The 17,010-nt window shown below is 36.3% G+C and overlaps 1 protein-coding gene across 1 annotated transcript in view; it reads left to right on the top strand.

Moving 5' to 3' along the window:
• USH2A (usherin) overlaps window positions 1-17,010 on the top strand; it is a 390,454-nt gene that overhangs the window by 48,503 nt on the left and 324,941 nt on the right. Inside the window, 2 exon segments of the mRNA XM_027788579.2 lie at window positions 5,376-5,571; window positions 6,337-6,467. Coding sequence (XP_027644380.2) covers window positions 5,376-5,571; window positions 6,337-6,467 — 327 coding nt within the window.

The raw sequence follows: 17,010 nt of genomic DNA, 5'->3' as shown, positions 1-17,010 counted from the left end.
GCAGAAAGGTACCTAGTCCAGTGCCCTTACCTGCCTGAAAATTTTAGATGACTTTTGGCATGTCTGTGGAAGTTATGGATTTGTCCGTGAATCCATCCCTGGAAAACTAGTGCAATTTCACAGTTCAAAGATCCAGGCTTCTAAAGCAATTTGATTACAAGCATTGCTGAAATACTGAAAGAACTTGTCGCAGTCTCAGATACCTTGCGATTTGTTGCACAAGTGATGACTTGCTGAAGGAACTGTGAAGTAGATCATTATCCCTCATACATTTTGATCTGAAGTTTGTAAGTTTTACTGAAGAGGTAGGCAGATGGCTACTAGCATTATGGTAGTTGCTGTCACCTCTCAGAAACTAAGAAGGCAGTTCCAGTCTGAAAATGATTTTCAGGGGCTCACCCACTGTGCAGGATACTTATTTAATGTGAAAGAAAATGGAGACACAACTGGGCTGGTGCTTCACTGTTGCTGGAAGTAGCTATTGTAGATCATAAAGCCATGTATATTTATTGAATTTCTATGATTTTCACATATTCCATGTAAGTACCCAAGTGATTAGCCAATTTGTGGTTTGTTTTTTTTTCTTCTTTCACTCCACTAAAACTATTATTGGAAAAAAAAACCACAACCAAAAAACAAAAACCCCCATGCAATTGCTTCCCCAGAAGAGTAAAATTATCCCTAGAATACCTAGTAACTGTGGCTACAGCATTCTCTAATGTTACAGGAGAATGAAATTTAAAGGCTTATTCCAAATAGACAAATAGAAAGAGGGAAAAACAAGCACAAGCTCTCTTACAATTTAATATCTTGAGCAAGTCAGAGCTTTAGTAAACGAGAACACACACTGAACTCATCAGCTACAAAACATGCCTTCTCCGTCTCATTTTCTAGAAGTCCTACAGAGTTGGAGTCTAAATGAGAGTTAGATGGAGTGGATGGCTGATTTGAAAATAGCTTTGAATTTTAATCCTGGAGAATTTGTGTGAATTAATTTACTGAGCTGCCTGATTGTCAGAATTACTGTGGTTGCATATGCTTTGATTTTGTAGGACTTAGCGTGGCTTCAAGTAACTTCACCAAAAAAAGCATAAATGAAAGAAGAGTTGAGTAGAAATAGATCTTATGCTGCCTGAAAACACCTGTGCCAGTGTTTGAGATCTCAGTTGTGTCCCATTATTGGAGTCTGGCATTCAGAATGGCAGATCTTATGTTCTTTGTCAGTTACTTTGCCATTGCAAAGCAACAGTAGTATCTTAAAATGCTGTTTGGCATACGGTGTTTGTAAACCATCTGTTATGTCTGTGCTTAGTTTCTCAAATTATGTTGCATCCTTTTAAGGTATGTGGAGTGTTACGATGGAACCCCATAAAACACTCTTCATCTCTATTGAAGTCACTTAGTGTTCTAGCTTTATTTTTTTTAATTCCCTCCAATACACCCTGACTTTTGAATGTAAAAGCTCTTTGGTCTTTGGGGAGTTCAGGAGGGACAGATATGGTTCAGAACTCTGCTAACATGTGGTCTTGATAGGTAGTCAAACGCTGTAGTGAGGGTGATGAGCAAAAGCCATGGGGGAATTGAGATGACTGTCTTCAGAGCGGGGCTAAGCTACAGTGAAATAGTTATTGCCTAGAAGCCATATTTATTTGGCTAATGAAGCTAAATGGAGTGAAAGTGTACTGTCCATTTGGGTGCAGACTGGGGTCTTGTAGGAGGGGAAAAGCGATATGTGATTAACTATCCTATTTTAGTCAACATTTGCAGGGCAGCATAAATAAACATGGTTGGGTGATACACATAATAGAGGTTTTTGAAGGCAAGACAGCATTTCAAACTGACTGAGAGAGTGGCATTCTAACCTTGATATCACTTCAGCAGATTTTTATGTATGTACTGCTAATAACGTGTGTATTATAGAAGTATATGTATAATAGTATAAAATGTATAAAAGTTTTATAGGTGTGCATGTACACCTTTACTGCAATTGAACTTTGACTGATGGGTGTGAGGTGGGAACTCCTACACAGGAAAGGGAAAAAAAGGAATAAATTCTACATAATGTAATGTTAAAAAAAAAATGTAACCCAGAGGCAAGCAGCAGGATATTTTAAGTGTTGGAGTAGAAGGTTCTACTTGACTTTGACTTATTGCAAGTCTCAAAGTATTGTTACTATTGCCTTCTGAAGTATTTCTTTGAATAATTATTGGGTGTTTCTTCAGAGGCACTGTCCTTACCGTTCTTAGTGCCTAATAAGGAACTTGGTGTGTAAAGGCTTAGGCTGAAGTCACAGGTGATCTTTCTGTAAGTGTGCTGGATTCAGGAATTTTGAGAAGGAAATTTTTTAATAATAATTATAGTTTTTTAAAAAATTCTGAATTCATTATTTGAAATACATTTTTAATCATAACTTTAGACTAACAAATTGGGCCAAGATGAGCTAGGTATTTTGATCATCTGGCTCCATTTAATGTTTTCTCAGAAAACTGCTTTCACAGCAGGTGAGCAGTTCAGATACTATATATCAAGACGATATGTTTGTTATTGTCCATGGGGAAGGCTGTATATTTAACTGTTTTCTGAAGGGCCTAGATTTAACTGAGAATAAGGACATCTGCATGTCTATGGGTTTTAAGGATATGGAGAAAGGCTTGTTTTGTCAAAGTTAATGTTCTTTGTAAATCTACTGCTAGACCTTGTTCAGATTTGTCAAAGGCTTTTTGGGAATTTACCTATTTCACACATGGTAGCCAAGAATTGAAACCTGAATCTCTTGGTACCTTTGAAAATTTCAACAACTATGCTTTGGACAAATAGAGCTTTTATTTGATGAATGAAGAACTGAAGATTGCCCCTAGTACATCGTCATGCTGCCAAAACTGAAAGTTAAACACAGCAGGTCTGGAAGTTAAATGCAATTCTTAACCTAATAAAGGTGTGAGTAACTCAGCAGGATGAGGTGGGGGTCCAGTGCACACTTAATGCAACAGATGTGGCAACTGTTAGAACAGCAATTGTTTCACTGTTTTTGCCAGCTTTTGGATGGCTACTTTTTTTGCCAAGACTTTTAAATTTGCCAAAGTTTTAAAAGTCACAGAACAGGAGACATGGTAGTTCGAAGAGGCTCCATGCTATGTAATCAAATACCGTCTTTTTCTCTCTTCTTAGTGCTTGTGTGTCATTTACCAATAGGTGCAAGCACAGGTGCGCATAAGTAACTGATCTAGGATTAAATCTGAAATGAAATGACGAATGCTCTCAGCCACTGTGTGGCTGGCCAGGCACAAATGGAAATTCAGGGCTGGCAGGTTGGTAGCTCTTCCTGAGCTGTTTTCCTTTTGAGGAGGATATATTTCTGTAGACATGCTGCGAGGAGGAAGCTGCGTGAGTGGGAAGGCTTGGCTGGCAGCTAGGGTTTCTTCCTTGCACTTCCCAAGGTGTGCAATGCCTGAATGAACCTTTTTGTCTCATGTTGCTGCTGCTCTGTAATGCTGATTTTCCTCAACGTAGAGACAAAGGGAGCGAGCAGAGACAGGAAAGATGGATGCGGATGAGGGAAGGACTTGAATGAGTTTAAGCTGTGTAACTTGTGTAACAGCTATGGTCAGGGCATTCCCCTTGGTGTACTTAAACTGGACTAATCGCAATTAGGATATAAACAAAGGTCAGAGTTCAAGGTCTCAAGTGAAGGCCTACTAATTTTCATCCTTTTTCTTTCTTATTCTCTTTTTTTTTTTCACTGTGGTAAGAAAAACTTCCTTTTTCTCTCACTGTGGTAATGTTGTGGGGTTTTGTTGTGTTGTGCCTAACAGGTTGCAAAAAAGTACAGTGGCTATTGCTATCTTACCTCTTACTGTTAATTTCATATATTAAACCTAAATTTCAACAGATAAATTCTTGTGCTTTCATTTTCTCTCCCAGCTTGTTTTTGTGGAATTGTGACTTCTCCGCAGTTCTTGGACTGTCTTAAGCTTATGTTTTCTCATTCAGTTTCTCACTTTACTCATAGCTGATGCTTCACCCATAGCATCAGCTGTGAGTGAAACAGTTTAGAAACATCAGTATTGTTTCCTAATTATTAACATATAGGCGATGTAGACACACAGGGTCTAAATAATTATAATAGTGCTTGGAGTAGTAGCCATGAAGAAAGATCAGCATGCTTCTGTAACATGAAATGGCTGAATGAAATGGCTGAATACTTTACAGAAGCAACCTAATTTGGAGCATTTGAATGCCTTCTGAAACATGGAAATTATAATTGCAATAGATTTTGTTTCTTAGATCCAGCAAAAGGCACCAGTATTTTGGGAATGGACTTTTAGTAATGCCAGTTAAATGAAAAAAAAAAAAAAGTTATTCTAAACATTTCTCTGGTGGCAACATATACCATTTTTTAAGCCAATTTCATAAAAAACTAGTTGGATTGCTCACCATAAAGAGATTATAATTGTCCAATAATGCTATCCGTTCATTAAGAAATCAAATTTTATTTTAGTTCTTGAGGAACCAGTAGGTACAATAAATCTAAGCTTTACTTAGAAGGTAATATTGTGAGTTCACCCAAAGAAAAAATGAGCTTCTGAGGTGCTCCTGAACTACTTAAAATATACTTTTATTGGTTTGGACTTACACTAGTTAAGTACTTGAATATCATTAGTCTTTGTATCTAATAAATCTGAAAAGAATTGAAGAAAATAGTTTGTCTAGGTGTTTATTTAACAACATACCCAATATCCTAATATTCCATTGGTGTCATTTAAAATATAATAGTTGAATACGTTTAGAGATTTGTTTTGTTTTTTTTTTTTAATATTTCTTGAAAATTTCACGAAATAAATGCACTTTAAGAAGTGCTGATATTTCAGATACTCTGTACTGTATCACATATTTGGCCATAGGAGGCTTTTTGTTTCACTCACAAGCTCAAGTGATAACTGTACAAACTACAGTTACTACAATAACAGACATTGTTTAAAATGCATCAAAATGGATGTGTTAGGTGGATATGTCTTCTGTACCTCACAGTAGGCACTATTTGCATCTTTTGAGTTTAACTAAATCTGAATCTCGAGATGGTAGTCTGTGTTGAGTATCTAAATACTTAAAATTTTATTCTTCTGCTGACCTTCCTTGATTTTAATCTGCTGTTAATGTAACTTTAAAAGTTTTTATTTTTTTTATAAAAAGTGGTGGTTTTATTATTTTTCTATATGCTTTCTCACTTCATGTCTAAACCAAGATTTTTCATATTTAAATGGGAGAAAGCATATAGAATGAAACATGGAGTATAATGATGTTCTTCTAAGGTAAAGAAGTAGTTTTAGGTTTTCTTGGGTTTCTGTTTTTTTGTTTGTTTGTGTTTTTTTTTCAGTGCGACCGCTGTTTGCCCCTGTACAACGATAAGCCTTTTCGTCCAGGTGACCAAGTTCATGCCTATAATTGCAAACCTTGTCAATGTTACAGCCATGCTGTAAGCTGCCACTATGACTTAGCGATGGACCCTTTTCCTCAGGAGCACTACAGAGGCAGTGGTGGAGTGTGTGATAACTGTCAACACAACACAGCTGGTAAGTCACACAGAAGAGAACGGACTGTTTGTTTTACAGTCACTTTTTGGCCAAGTCTTGTGTCAGCTGAAATTAGTAGTGCTCAGGGGCTGACATTCCAATAAATTCTCATGTTATACGTATTTTTAAACTATCCAGATAGTGCAGGAATTGTGTCAGTACTGAAGCTACAGGAAAACATGGCTAAAATTTGGTCCCATCTTGTATAAAATCTTCCGTGCAAAACACATTCTAATAAATAATTCTTATAGTTTCAAAGCTGTTTGTTGCACATGCTAGAGCATTTAAATCCAGAATATTGTCACTCTAATTTAACCAGTCTGATAACATTAAAAATGTTGCCAAATTTTGCTCTAATGTTTCTATTCTGTGTAAGTAGTAGATCTGAATACCTTTTTTTTTTTAATAACCTTTCTCTTCTATTTCAGTTTTCTTGGCTTTATCTAGTAGAGGGAAAAAAGAAAAGTTTCAGGTTCAACGATAATTTTTCCAAAAAATGTATAGGCATTTGCATGGCACAGCTTTTATATAAGTGTGGTATTATATAACAGATGGAAGTTTAATGGAGTAAAACATAGTTTGTAACAGGTTCATTGTTTCATATGCTCTGGATCACTAAATTGGCAGGTAGAGATGAAAGGTGCATTAAAATGGACGTCCTGAAAATTATAGAATCCTCTCAAAGGAATAGAGTCTTTAATTTTGAATTATACAGCTAATTTTAATGAATTGGAAGCCATAATGCATAACCTTTCTTTCATGCAGGAAGGAACTGTGAGCTGTGCAAGGATTTCCATTACAGACAAGCAGGTGCAGATCTTTCAGCCATTGATGTTTGCAAACCCTGTGACTGTTATGCAACAGGCACCGAAAATAAGAGCCTCCTGTGTGATAATGTAAGTAGACTCAATACAGAAAAATGAGAGAAGACAAAACGTGATCGGCTTGGGTAGATAGTAATAAGATTTTACAAAGCTTAAATTTGGCCTTTTCAAAATGGTAATTGACTTCTATCAGAGACTGAAAGCCAAGAAAACACCAAAAGCAATTTGGGATGTACTGTTGAAGAGTTTTTCATCTAGATCAGCAACAGACATAAAAGATGCTGTATGAATTTTCAGAAGTGAATAGTAGTTTTGGGATTCTGACAGGCACTTGTGTACTCAGTAATATTAAAACGTCCAGGCTTTGAGTGTTTTTGAAAGTCTTGATATTGTCTTAAAATTACAAACAACTTTTAAAAATTCAGGCAGTAAGCTGAGCCTGGAATTCAACTAAAATTAAGCTAGTTTTTTCTGTAATATGACAAGGATTGATCTCCCTTTTAATTCATAAAATTCAATTAATAAAACCCAAACACACATCACACAGTGATGTGGAAAAGAGACCACCAGCTATGTTTTTTAAGCCTATGGACCTTGTTGACATGCAAGTTGTATAGTTTCGTAATGAATCTACCTGTAACTTTCAAAAAGTGCATGTCAAAATAAAGTAGGAAAAGTGACTGAAGTTTTGAGCATACATTAAAAGGTATGTTGTGGTTCGTTCTATTCACATATGTTCTGTCCATTGCCAAAACCTAGATTTTTGTTAGGAATAGGGAAAAAAGAGTTTCTTTGAAATTTATTTTAAAAACATTTTAAAGGTAAAACTTGTTCTACAGGGAATTGAGAGAGAACTTCTTCAGCTGGTTGCTGCACTTCATGTCTCTTCTTTTTTCCAAACGTATTTATAAAACAATCTCTAGCATTTTCCTTAAGATGCCTGTTGTTATTGCATTTTTAAAACTCTATTTAACTTTTATTTATTTTGTGGATCCTGTTGTATCTTCATCCTTGGTTCTACATTATAGCTATGGCACAAATACACGCCCAGTTAGACTCCGTACACCTTTGCAGGACTTCTGCGTTGGTGCATATGCTGAGTCATAAGTGAATTTAGCACGGTTTTTTTTAAAGTAATCCCTGGTAGTAGAAATGAAAATTAATTTATAATTAATAATTATTAATTATAATTATAATTTATAATAATGATACTTTTTGCCAGCATCACAGAAATGAAAAATAAAACAACACAACTTGAAAAACACAGGTATCGTGTTAGGACTATTTTTTAAAGTATAGGAATAATGAAAGCAAATGCTGATGTGCACGTCCGTGGTTTGTGGTGAAATGTTAACCTAAAACAATTTTAGCTGTGTTAATAATCAGAGGAAGAGTAGTTTACACAAATCACTGCTTTATAGTGAAATACACAAGAATGTGGATTAAGCTTGACTGTGAGAGTATGAACGGGCAGATAAAATGGAAAAAAATGGGGGAGACTATTGCTCAATAAAGCATCAGTTGACTGCTGCAGTAGAGGCAGAGCAGGGAGAAATGATTAAGAGGCATTAAAGAATAGATTAATAAGGCTGAGGACTAAAGGCTGAAATGAATTACATGAAATAGGAAGGCATCATTGAAGGAAGTGTTTCCAAATCTGACCTGTGGAAGATGGAATTGTAAGGAATAAGGACCCTGCTCATGAAAATTAATTGTCACGTCACAATGATAATTTTCAAGGAAATATGCCAAAAATGAGGCAGAATACGCTTTTACTGTATAACGTAAGATTTTCTGCAGTTCATCAACATTTTTTTCTTTTTGCAAAGTACCAGTTGTACCTCTTGGAACTTAGTGACAGAAAGTTTCAAAATTAATCTGTTGAATCACAAATTAATCTATTGAATCACACAAAGAATATTTACTCATCAAATGAAGTATTATTAATGTGGATAGTGTACAGGATGGGTAGAAGTGCTTACTGTAACACATTTACTCCCATCTCAGTTCATTGGACTGACCATGAAAACTTTATGTTCTGTTCACCTGTTTCACTCTAGCCTTGGTGAGAAATGCACATAGGTGTGTAGCGTTTCTCCCTTTGCATAGGTTCTCAGTTTTTGTACGTCTGTAGATCGTGCCCACTTATAGATCAGTGTGTAACTTTATTTGTATTTTACAATGCAAACTAACATATTAAAAGCTTCAAAATTATAACTTTATGGCTTATAGTAATGAGTGGGATTTTAGAAGAGTGGTGTAGCAGTGCATTCATGAGCAGTTTGTTAGATCTTTTTTGCAGAGAGGTCTTCCCCTGGGGCTCGTGGGTACAAGAGAGAATTGCTACAGCCTGATAAAATTTGCCAACTGTGCTGGTTATTGACATCTAATCAGTGTAGGAAAGATACATGTTGGTCTCATCCTCTTTGCGAACGTTTGTCACAAAGTATTTCAAACAATCAGAAAATCTAGATGAATTGAGGTACCTGAATTTTATGAGAGTGAAAAAAGAATTGTCAACCTTCTTGCCTTCTCCCTAACCATTCACACATGAGAAAATTCTGCCAGAATACTGCTGATGTGATCATTCTTGCTCTGTATGGAGAACTGGAGGTTAGTATCTTCTGGCCCTTATACCACAGTCCTTGCCTCATTTTCCTTTGCTGCTTTTTACCTGGATTGCTCTACAAACGCTTACATGTTCAATCAGGCACAACAGTTTGTAGTCCTTTCATGATTCTATTATAATATGCCATATATAATGGTGTGGAAAAAAAGCACTCTTTTTTCTTTTCTTTTTTTTTTTTTTTTTTCCAGTGCATTTGTTTCTAGGCAAAGCTGAAAGTGCTGCTATTGCTTTTATTTAGTCTTTGAAGGTACCATTCTGGTGTCAGTGAATTTAGGCATCTTTCTTTACTCACATTTTGCTGATTTTTAAAAATTTACTCTTAACATGCAAATAAATATGTATCATGTACTTATTGGTGCAAAAGAGCTGTACTTTACTGCAGAGGGTATTGTTCAGAGTTGCAAAGACTTAATTGCCTTCTGTCAAGGTGGCAGCTGTATTGTCTAGTCTTGCAAGAAAACTCTTTCTAAGGCAAGAAGATGAAGAAAATGTTAGTTACTTTTTTCTCTGTGGAGTCAAAGGAAAACGGATTCCAGTGCTATCAAGCAAGCTTTTGAACAGGCTTTAGATTTCACCTTTCTGTACGCTTCCTAAATATTGCTCTTTTGAATTTCTTCATTTTTCTGTCAGAATTTTGAAAGTTTGATTTCATTCTTTTTATACATAATGGAAAAGCTAGCTAATAGCTGTGTACATATATATATATTTTAAACCAAAGTAGAATCTTTATTTCTGATAATTTTACTTCTGAGTTGATAAATTCTTCGATCTAAAATTAAAATATGCATTCCTCTGTTCTCATTCTTCTACCTACACAGTTTCCAACCCATTTATTGTGATTGACAATAAATAAATAACTGGAATGTGTGTTACAAGGGAAAGAACATAGGTAAAGCAGTTAATTAAGGGCATTTCAGCCAACAGATATATCAAATAGAATAAGAAATATAAAGGATGCAAAAAAATCAAGTTATAAAACACCGTGTGGCTTTTGAATCCTGATTTCCCTTCATGGAAGGCCTTTAATCCTATTGCTAAAATGAAGCAAAATGAGCTTTTTATGTTAAATAATTCCATGGTTTTATTTCTGATAGGTTTTGTATCATGGAGATGCTGGTTTTCTGTGATAGTTTGTCAAATTATTTTGGAGATTTAGTCCACTCCCATCCTTTGAACTGTCATGGGCAGGGGTTAAAGACCTCATTTTGCATTTTGAGCAGAAGTGTTAGAAAGCTACTGACTTTTGAAAGTCATCATCTGCAATGACAAGAAGAGATAGTGGGGGAGTGAAAAGGAACTTCATTATTGCTGCTTATTCAATTTTCAGTTCCCAAAGCTGACATACTGAGAATACTCCCAGGTATTCGGTGGTCAGACCATTAACCTATGTGTGTGAGCCAGCACACCTTACAGTTCTCATTTCCTAAACTGAGGGAAAGGAAAAGTTTTCAACTCCCTTGCTCCCATATCCTGCTTCCTGAGATTGCAGTCAACAGGATGCTGGGGTCCCTGCCAGGTTTGCATCGAGTAAGACAGTAGTGAGAAATTTATGATTAGTGCAACTGCAAAAGGATTATTTTTTTTTGTCAGGTGTTCTGGGCTTCAAAAATAAGTTGGCTTTCGTAAAAGAAACTTAGAAACTGCCAACTTCGGAGGTTTTTTATTTACATCAAGCTACATCTCATATTTATTCTCCAGAATTGGAGATACTTTGATTACATTTCTGGCAATATGTATCTTCTATTACAGATACCAAAAAATAGCTATCTGAAATTACAGGGATATCCAAGGAGAAAAAGATGGTTTTAAACTTCAAAATGGTTTAGGCCAGCTAATTTTTTCCCCAGCAAATTCCATTTTATACTTTATGAATACATACAGTCAAAAGTTCTTAAGTAGGCAGACGATATATTTATGAGACCGTGATTTGTACGTGTTTAATATCTACTAGATGAACTCTATGGCTAAATAGTTGCTGTACAATAGACAATAATTAAGGCAATTCTTTGAAATACGTCACCCTTTGTCCTGGATACTGAAATGTCTTCTGAAACCCTTATATCAATTTCATAACTGGACATCGGGAGGGTTCATGAACAGGCTCCACTTTGAATTTGTGATTCTAGGTGTGATGAGTTTGTGTCCCCCGATTAAAGACTGGCATCACTACAGTCTAAAGCAGTGTGAACTGCTCAGTATATCTAAAATTCAGAAATCTTAAGCAGTCTGCTTCCTGATTAAGGACGGTGCTGCTATAGCTGTGATTTGTGCAGGAGGAAATTGCTTGCATACTTTTTATAAGTTTACATTCGAGGATATGGGGCGACTGTGTATTTCATACGTAAATTATAAATGACACAAGGGATATATGCCAACTCAGCATCGGCGATTTTCTGTATCAAATAACAATTGTAATTATGAGGTCTCAGGATACACCACCACTTGGTAGCAATCCTCAGCTAGACTCACTTCTGTAGTGAACAATCTAGACAGATATTTTCCATAAGTGATTTACTACCAAGGTAGTCATGTTAATAGACTATTTCCATCCGCTTACTGTTTGGGTCAGAACCAGGCCTCTCAGGCATAAGCAACAGGAGAACAGATTGCTTTCTGCTCTTCTATAACCAGCATAATTAAAGTTTATTTCTTCACGTGGCAGATAGCATTTGGATTGGGGGAAGGTTCAGTAATATCTCCAGTGCCCAAATGGTGAAAATCCTGGTTAACGAAACCTTTCAATATTAATTGCTATCGGTATTCGCAATGATACTGTTGTTTCCAGAGTTAAGGTGGACTTACAGAAATAGTAATGAGAGCAACCACTTGGCTTCATAATTCATTTGGATTTTTATGTAGTTATAGAAATAGTTTGTTCTACCCATTTTGATGCAGATTTCCATATTATAACCTATTAGTCCACCTACTTCTGCAGTATTGTAAACATTTTTGAGCTTGTACAATTTTTTTGTGATAGGATCCATTGCCAGGCATTTCACAATGCTGCTGGATTATTTTGGTGCTTCTCTGTCCATACAGAGAAAGTAAAGATATTATTTTTCTTTATTTCCTGTCTTTTAAAACCAAATTTGCCCCAAATTAAGCCCAATTATTAGTTTCTTTCCTAACTTCATGCGGTAACCAGTTTTCACATGAACTTGAGCATGCGTATATACCTTAATTTTGATTTTCTCTTTTAGCTAAAATTCTAGTTCTTTAAAATTAATTTATTGCTTTTTACAGTGCATTTTCTAGTTTTTGTGTTGTACCTTTCAAATATTTAAGCCGAAGCCTTACCTTTCCTTCTCATGTCTTAAATATGAGAATCCTCTTTAGTACATTGCAGAATGCAATTTATCTTTCCTGGAGCAGTATCATATTGTTCACAATTTATTTGTGATGGCCCAATATCACTCCCAGGTTATTTTCCACATTACTGTTTCTTCACAATTTTTCTTTATTTCACATTTGATTGATGTTTCCTTGTTGCGTTATGTTTTGAACTTCTGCATTTACTTCACCTTTCCTGAGTTTAGAATGTTTGCACAAAGAGTAAAAGTGGTGTTGAAAATCAGCCCACTGCAGGTGATGCCAGCACAGCAGTGCCCACCCTGACCCGGCCAGTCCCACAGCATCAAGACGTGGCCAAGTGCTCATAACGGGGTCCATTGAGAACCCCAGCCAAGGCAAAGTGATAAATGGGGGTCCATCCAGGAAGGCCAGTCTGGAGCCAGCAGGAGATGAGGATGGAGATGTGGCTGCAGCTGAAGTCCCCTACAGGAGGCAGGGGACAGGCACAACTGCAGCACAGCCCATGCACGGTGCAGATGCCCAAGCTCGAGCTTATCTGGAGCTCCTGGGCTGTGGGCAGAGGGTGTGAGTGGATGCCCCAGGTGAGCCTGCTGAGGGCCATTCAGGCTGGTTGGTGTCCTCAGGGTCATGATGGTGCTGCCTGTGCATCCTGAGCTGGGGTGAGCTGCGAGTCTTGCAAGTGCATTCTCTCCTGAGTCTGCCACTGAAAATACTGCAGAGCTTAGCATCCAGGGCAGGCAATTACAAAATCCTACTAACCTTCCCAGTTTTGCAAGTAGTTTTACCTACTTTTTTCCCCCTCCACGTACTAGTTTTATCTGGAGCATATTTCTCAACTTTTTTCCTCTAAAATTCTGCACAGCTGCTTGAGGTGTATGCAGTATACAGCTGTGTAATATGGGGTGCATTACATTGGCATATTTCCCTTAGCTGATATTCATATCTTTTATAATTCCATGCTTACTATAGAAGGCAGGGTTAAAGTGGAGTTATAGAATTGAATTTATTCTGTATTTTGGCAGCTAAATTTCAGTAGATATCTCCAGCTTGATGTCTTATATTGGCAGGAAATTGCTGAGTAAGCAGAATGGAAAGATTTCTACTCACATGGAGAATACAGAAACAAAATAGTCATTTGTAAATACAGTCAGAGGCTCCTTTTTGTCTTGGCTATGGAATCTTTTCTGCATGACTTTTTTTCACAAGACTTTGAAATCTGTGTTATGGCAGAATGTCAGTGGATTATTTAGACATCCTCTACTCAGGTACATAGAAACATATTTTCACATCTATTAAGAAGTAACCTGATAAGCTTCCCTCTCTAACAAAAACTTTGGTTTTCTATAACTTCTTCTCACTTAGGTTCTTTTTAGAACCAGGAAACCAGTTGCCACTTGTTTTGATCACAGATGGAAAACACTTTTCTATGTGACAGAAATGTAGGAGGAAATTTATCTAGGGAGATCTCCAAATGCTTTCACTGGCTGGTTCCTGGAGAAACTTTTTGTATTCCACAGCTGGGCAGATATTTCTCCCTCATTCTGAAGAGTTGTCTGTATTCTTCTGGTATCGTTTTTTACCCTATTCAGACAAAGTATGGAGGCATACGTTTTCTGCAGCTGTGAATGGGATGAAAATTACTGCTTCTTGTAATAGCTTGACACTTAAAACTGAGGAAGGTGCTGGTGCTCTGTGCTTCTCTTAGCACTCGGTAATCTACACATTTCACTTGTTGCATCAGGAAATGGCTACCAGCTGCTCACGATTAGACTTGGGTTTCCATGTATGTATGATAAGAACAGCCATACTGGGTGAAATGATGCTTTCATCTAGCATAGTGTCCTCCCTAAGAGTTACCAGGAGCTGGTGTGAGAAACATGATCCTTCTGCGATATCATTTTGTAAATTCCAGTTGTTTATGGGTTTGGGACCACCTGAAATAAACTCAGGGGTTTCATCTGAGATGTGATGTTTGGTGTCCACATATGGAATTAATCTTATTTTTTAATGCACTTCATAAAAAAGTGTATTTTTCATTATTTTAAATTTGCTTTCTGATCACTTCTTGGGTGTCCTCTCTTTCTTGTATTGTGAGAAATAATGAATATTCATTCTGTAAGCCATTCATGATTTTATAGACATGTATTCCCTTCATCTTAGTCATCTTTCTAAAGTGAAGTGGCTTATTTTTTAGTCTCCTTTTGTTTCTACCTTTGCTTATTCTACTCACTATGCAACCTTTTATTTTAGAGAGGTTAACCAGATACACAAGTTGTGCAAAATGTTGATACACAGTGGATTTTTATGACAGAATGACATTTTCTGTATAATTTTCAGTTCTTCTCCTAATAATTCCAGTATTCCTACTGCCTGTTTAGTTGCCCCAGAGTATTCAAATGATTTTTAGGGGAATAGAGCATCTCTAACAGCTTCTTTCTTGAGTGATAGTAACTAATTTTGGACTCATCGCTGTCTACTTGTAGGCAGCATTGGTTTTCCCCAGATGTTAATTTTGTACTTGATGTAGAAATTAATTTGATATTTTGATCATCTGTTTGGTTCAGTGTATATGATACTTCCAGATGTTGCTGACTTAAAGAAAAGCAGTATAATCATGAAGCATGATTTTTCTTTGCAAATAAAGGTACCAATCCTTTCCCATATATCAAACTCATGTTTTCATTTCTGTTAATTCATGCTGTACAAAGACTACTAGTTTGTAGTTCTCAGAAGCTTTGTTACAGCCATTAAGGAATTTAATGTAACTTGTGTAATTTTATTCCTCTTTTGCTGAGGTTGATGTAAGCAATTAATAACTCAGTAATTTTTATATTTCAATTCATCTACAACTCTTGACTCGTGTAGTCGCTTTTCATCAATTAGATTTTGCTTCTGATACTTTGGTTTGAGACTAGTCTTGAAAATCATTCCTAATATAGAATGGTAACATATCTTTCGTAGTGAACAGCTGTGAAATACTTTCTTTGCAATCTCTGTTGTGGTTCTGTCTTTCCTGAATGCCGCACAGATTCATAGAAGCATTAGCTGGTCATCTCCTCCATCTCAAAGCAGGATTGTTGTCAGTGCTAGATCCATCTGTGCTAGATCCAGTCATGATTTTGTCTAGATGAGTCTTGGTATCTTGGGGATGGAGATTCCACATCCCTTCTGGGCAACCTCTCAGTGATGCTGCACTCCCTTCTTAGTGAAAGGTTCTGATGTCCAACTGGAAACTGCTAATCATAGCACTTAAATATTTGTTTCCCTCACTGATTCTCTGGTATCTTCCATTATTTCTGACATTTGAAAAATATTCTTTTTTACTTCATGCCTTAAACATGTTGCTTGTTAAAAGCGGATTTTTGTATTGCCATATCCTAGTTTTAAAATTTGTTGGTGGTTACTCTCTCTTATTTAACTTCTTTATTTTGATCTGATTTCCACTTTCTGAAGACAACTTTCTGCATGTAATACTTTCCTACATGCAGTAGCTTTTGGAGTAACTTTTTAAAGTTTTTTTGGGGTATGAGTTATATGTTTGAGTGCTAATGAGGTATTTATAGAATACTAGCTATTGTGTAATCCGAGTATGCTATGATCACTAAAAGAAAATGTTTCTTTTACAGTTGTGTATTAAGCTAGGTATTTTTCTTCATTTAGGATTAAACTCAGAGTTGCTTTTTGCATGTGAGTTCTCAGATGAATGGCTGAGATGCATGACTGGGTCTCTTACAACAAAATATATGGCTAGATCAAATCTGGTCTAAAAGGGAATAACTTGAAAATCCTTGTTGCTGTGTTTTCTGCTGTTGTGGTCTCTTAACTCTTACCTTTTTGTACTTGCTGTTGTCTGGACTTTTATAAAATATTGTTTTCTTGCCTTTTTAATATCTTCACCTTCCTGAAAAATGCGACTGGTACCATCAGTAGATGATCTTTGTCACAAATGCATGTTGAAGAGGTTTTATTGGACTACAGAATCCTTTTATCAGGAAGGGGTAGGAATACATGCTTCTTTAACTTTCATTCAGTGTTTTCTACACTAAGAATTTCCTATTAGATGTTGAAATACTCTGTCTTGTATTAATAAAGCTTAGAGCTTCATTGTAGATTGGAGGGTGTGATAATAATGTTTAAGGGGAATTCTCAAGTGCCTTTGTCTCTAACGCCACAGGACCCTCCTGTTGTTTTAGCTTTGCTTTATTCATAGGTTTAAAATGAAAAAGAGAACTGTTAAGAGAAATTTTTGTTCTGGTAGCTAATTAAAAGCAAAGTTCATTGAACTACAAGCAAAGTACATTGCACTATAGCTGTTGCTGTTGTAGATGAATAACTGGTTTTGAATCACTGTACTTTTTCATATTTGTAAATATTTGCACTGAAAAAATACAATGACCCAAAAAATTTCTTATAACGTAAAAATTGTTTGCTGCCATCTCTGCACTCCCTAGTACACTGGGGTTAGAAAAGTTACTCTTTTTTTCCTTGATTATGAATCCTAAACCTTTTACTAGTTCACATGTCCTGCATGTCTGCGTTGCTTTGGCACCCTGTTCTCTCTGTGTGGTGTATTGACTGATGTCTTCCATTCTTTTCCCCATCCTTGTGCCATTGTGCTTTCCCTATCGTCAGTTCTCCCACCATATTGGAAAGTGATGAATATAGAGATTGTTT

Source organism: Falco peregrinus, chromosome 11 (genome assembly GCF_023634155.1).
Source record: "Falco peregrinus isolate bFalPer1 chromosome 11, bFalPer1.pri, whole genome shotgun sequence".
NCBI classification, from domain to species: Eukaryota; Metazoa; Chordata; class Aves; order Falconiformes; family Falconidae; genus Falco; species Falco peregrinus.
Note: the sequence above shows the minus strand (reverse complement) of the source record. Positions and strands in the feature narration are given on the sequence as shown.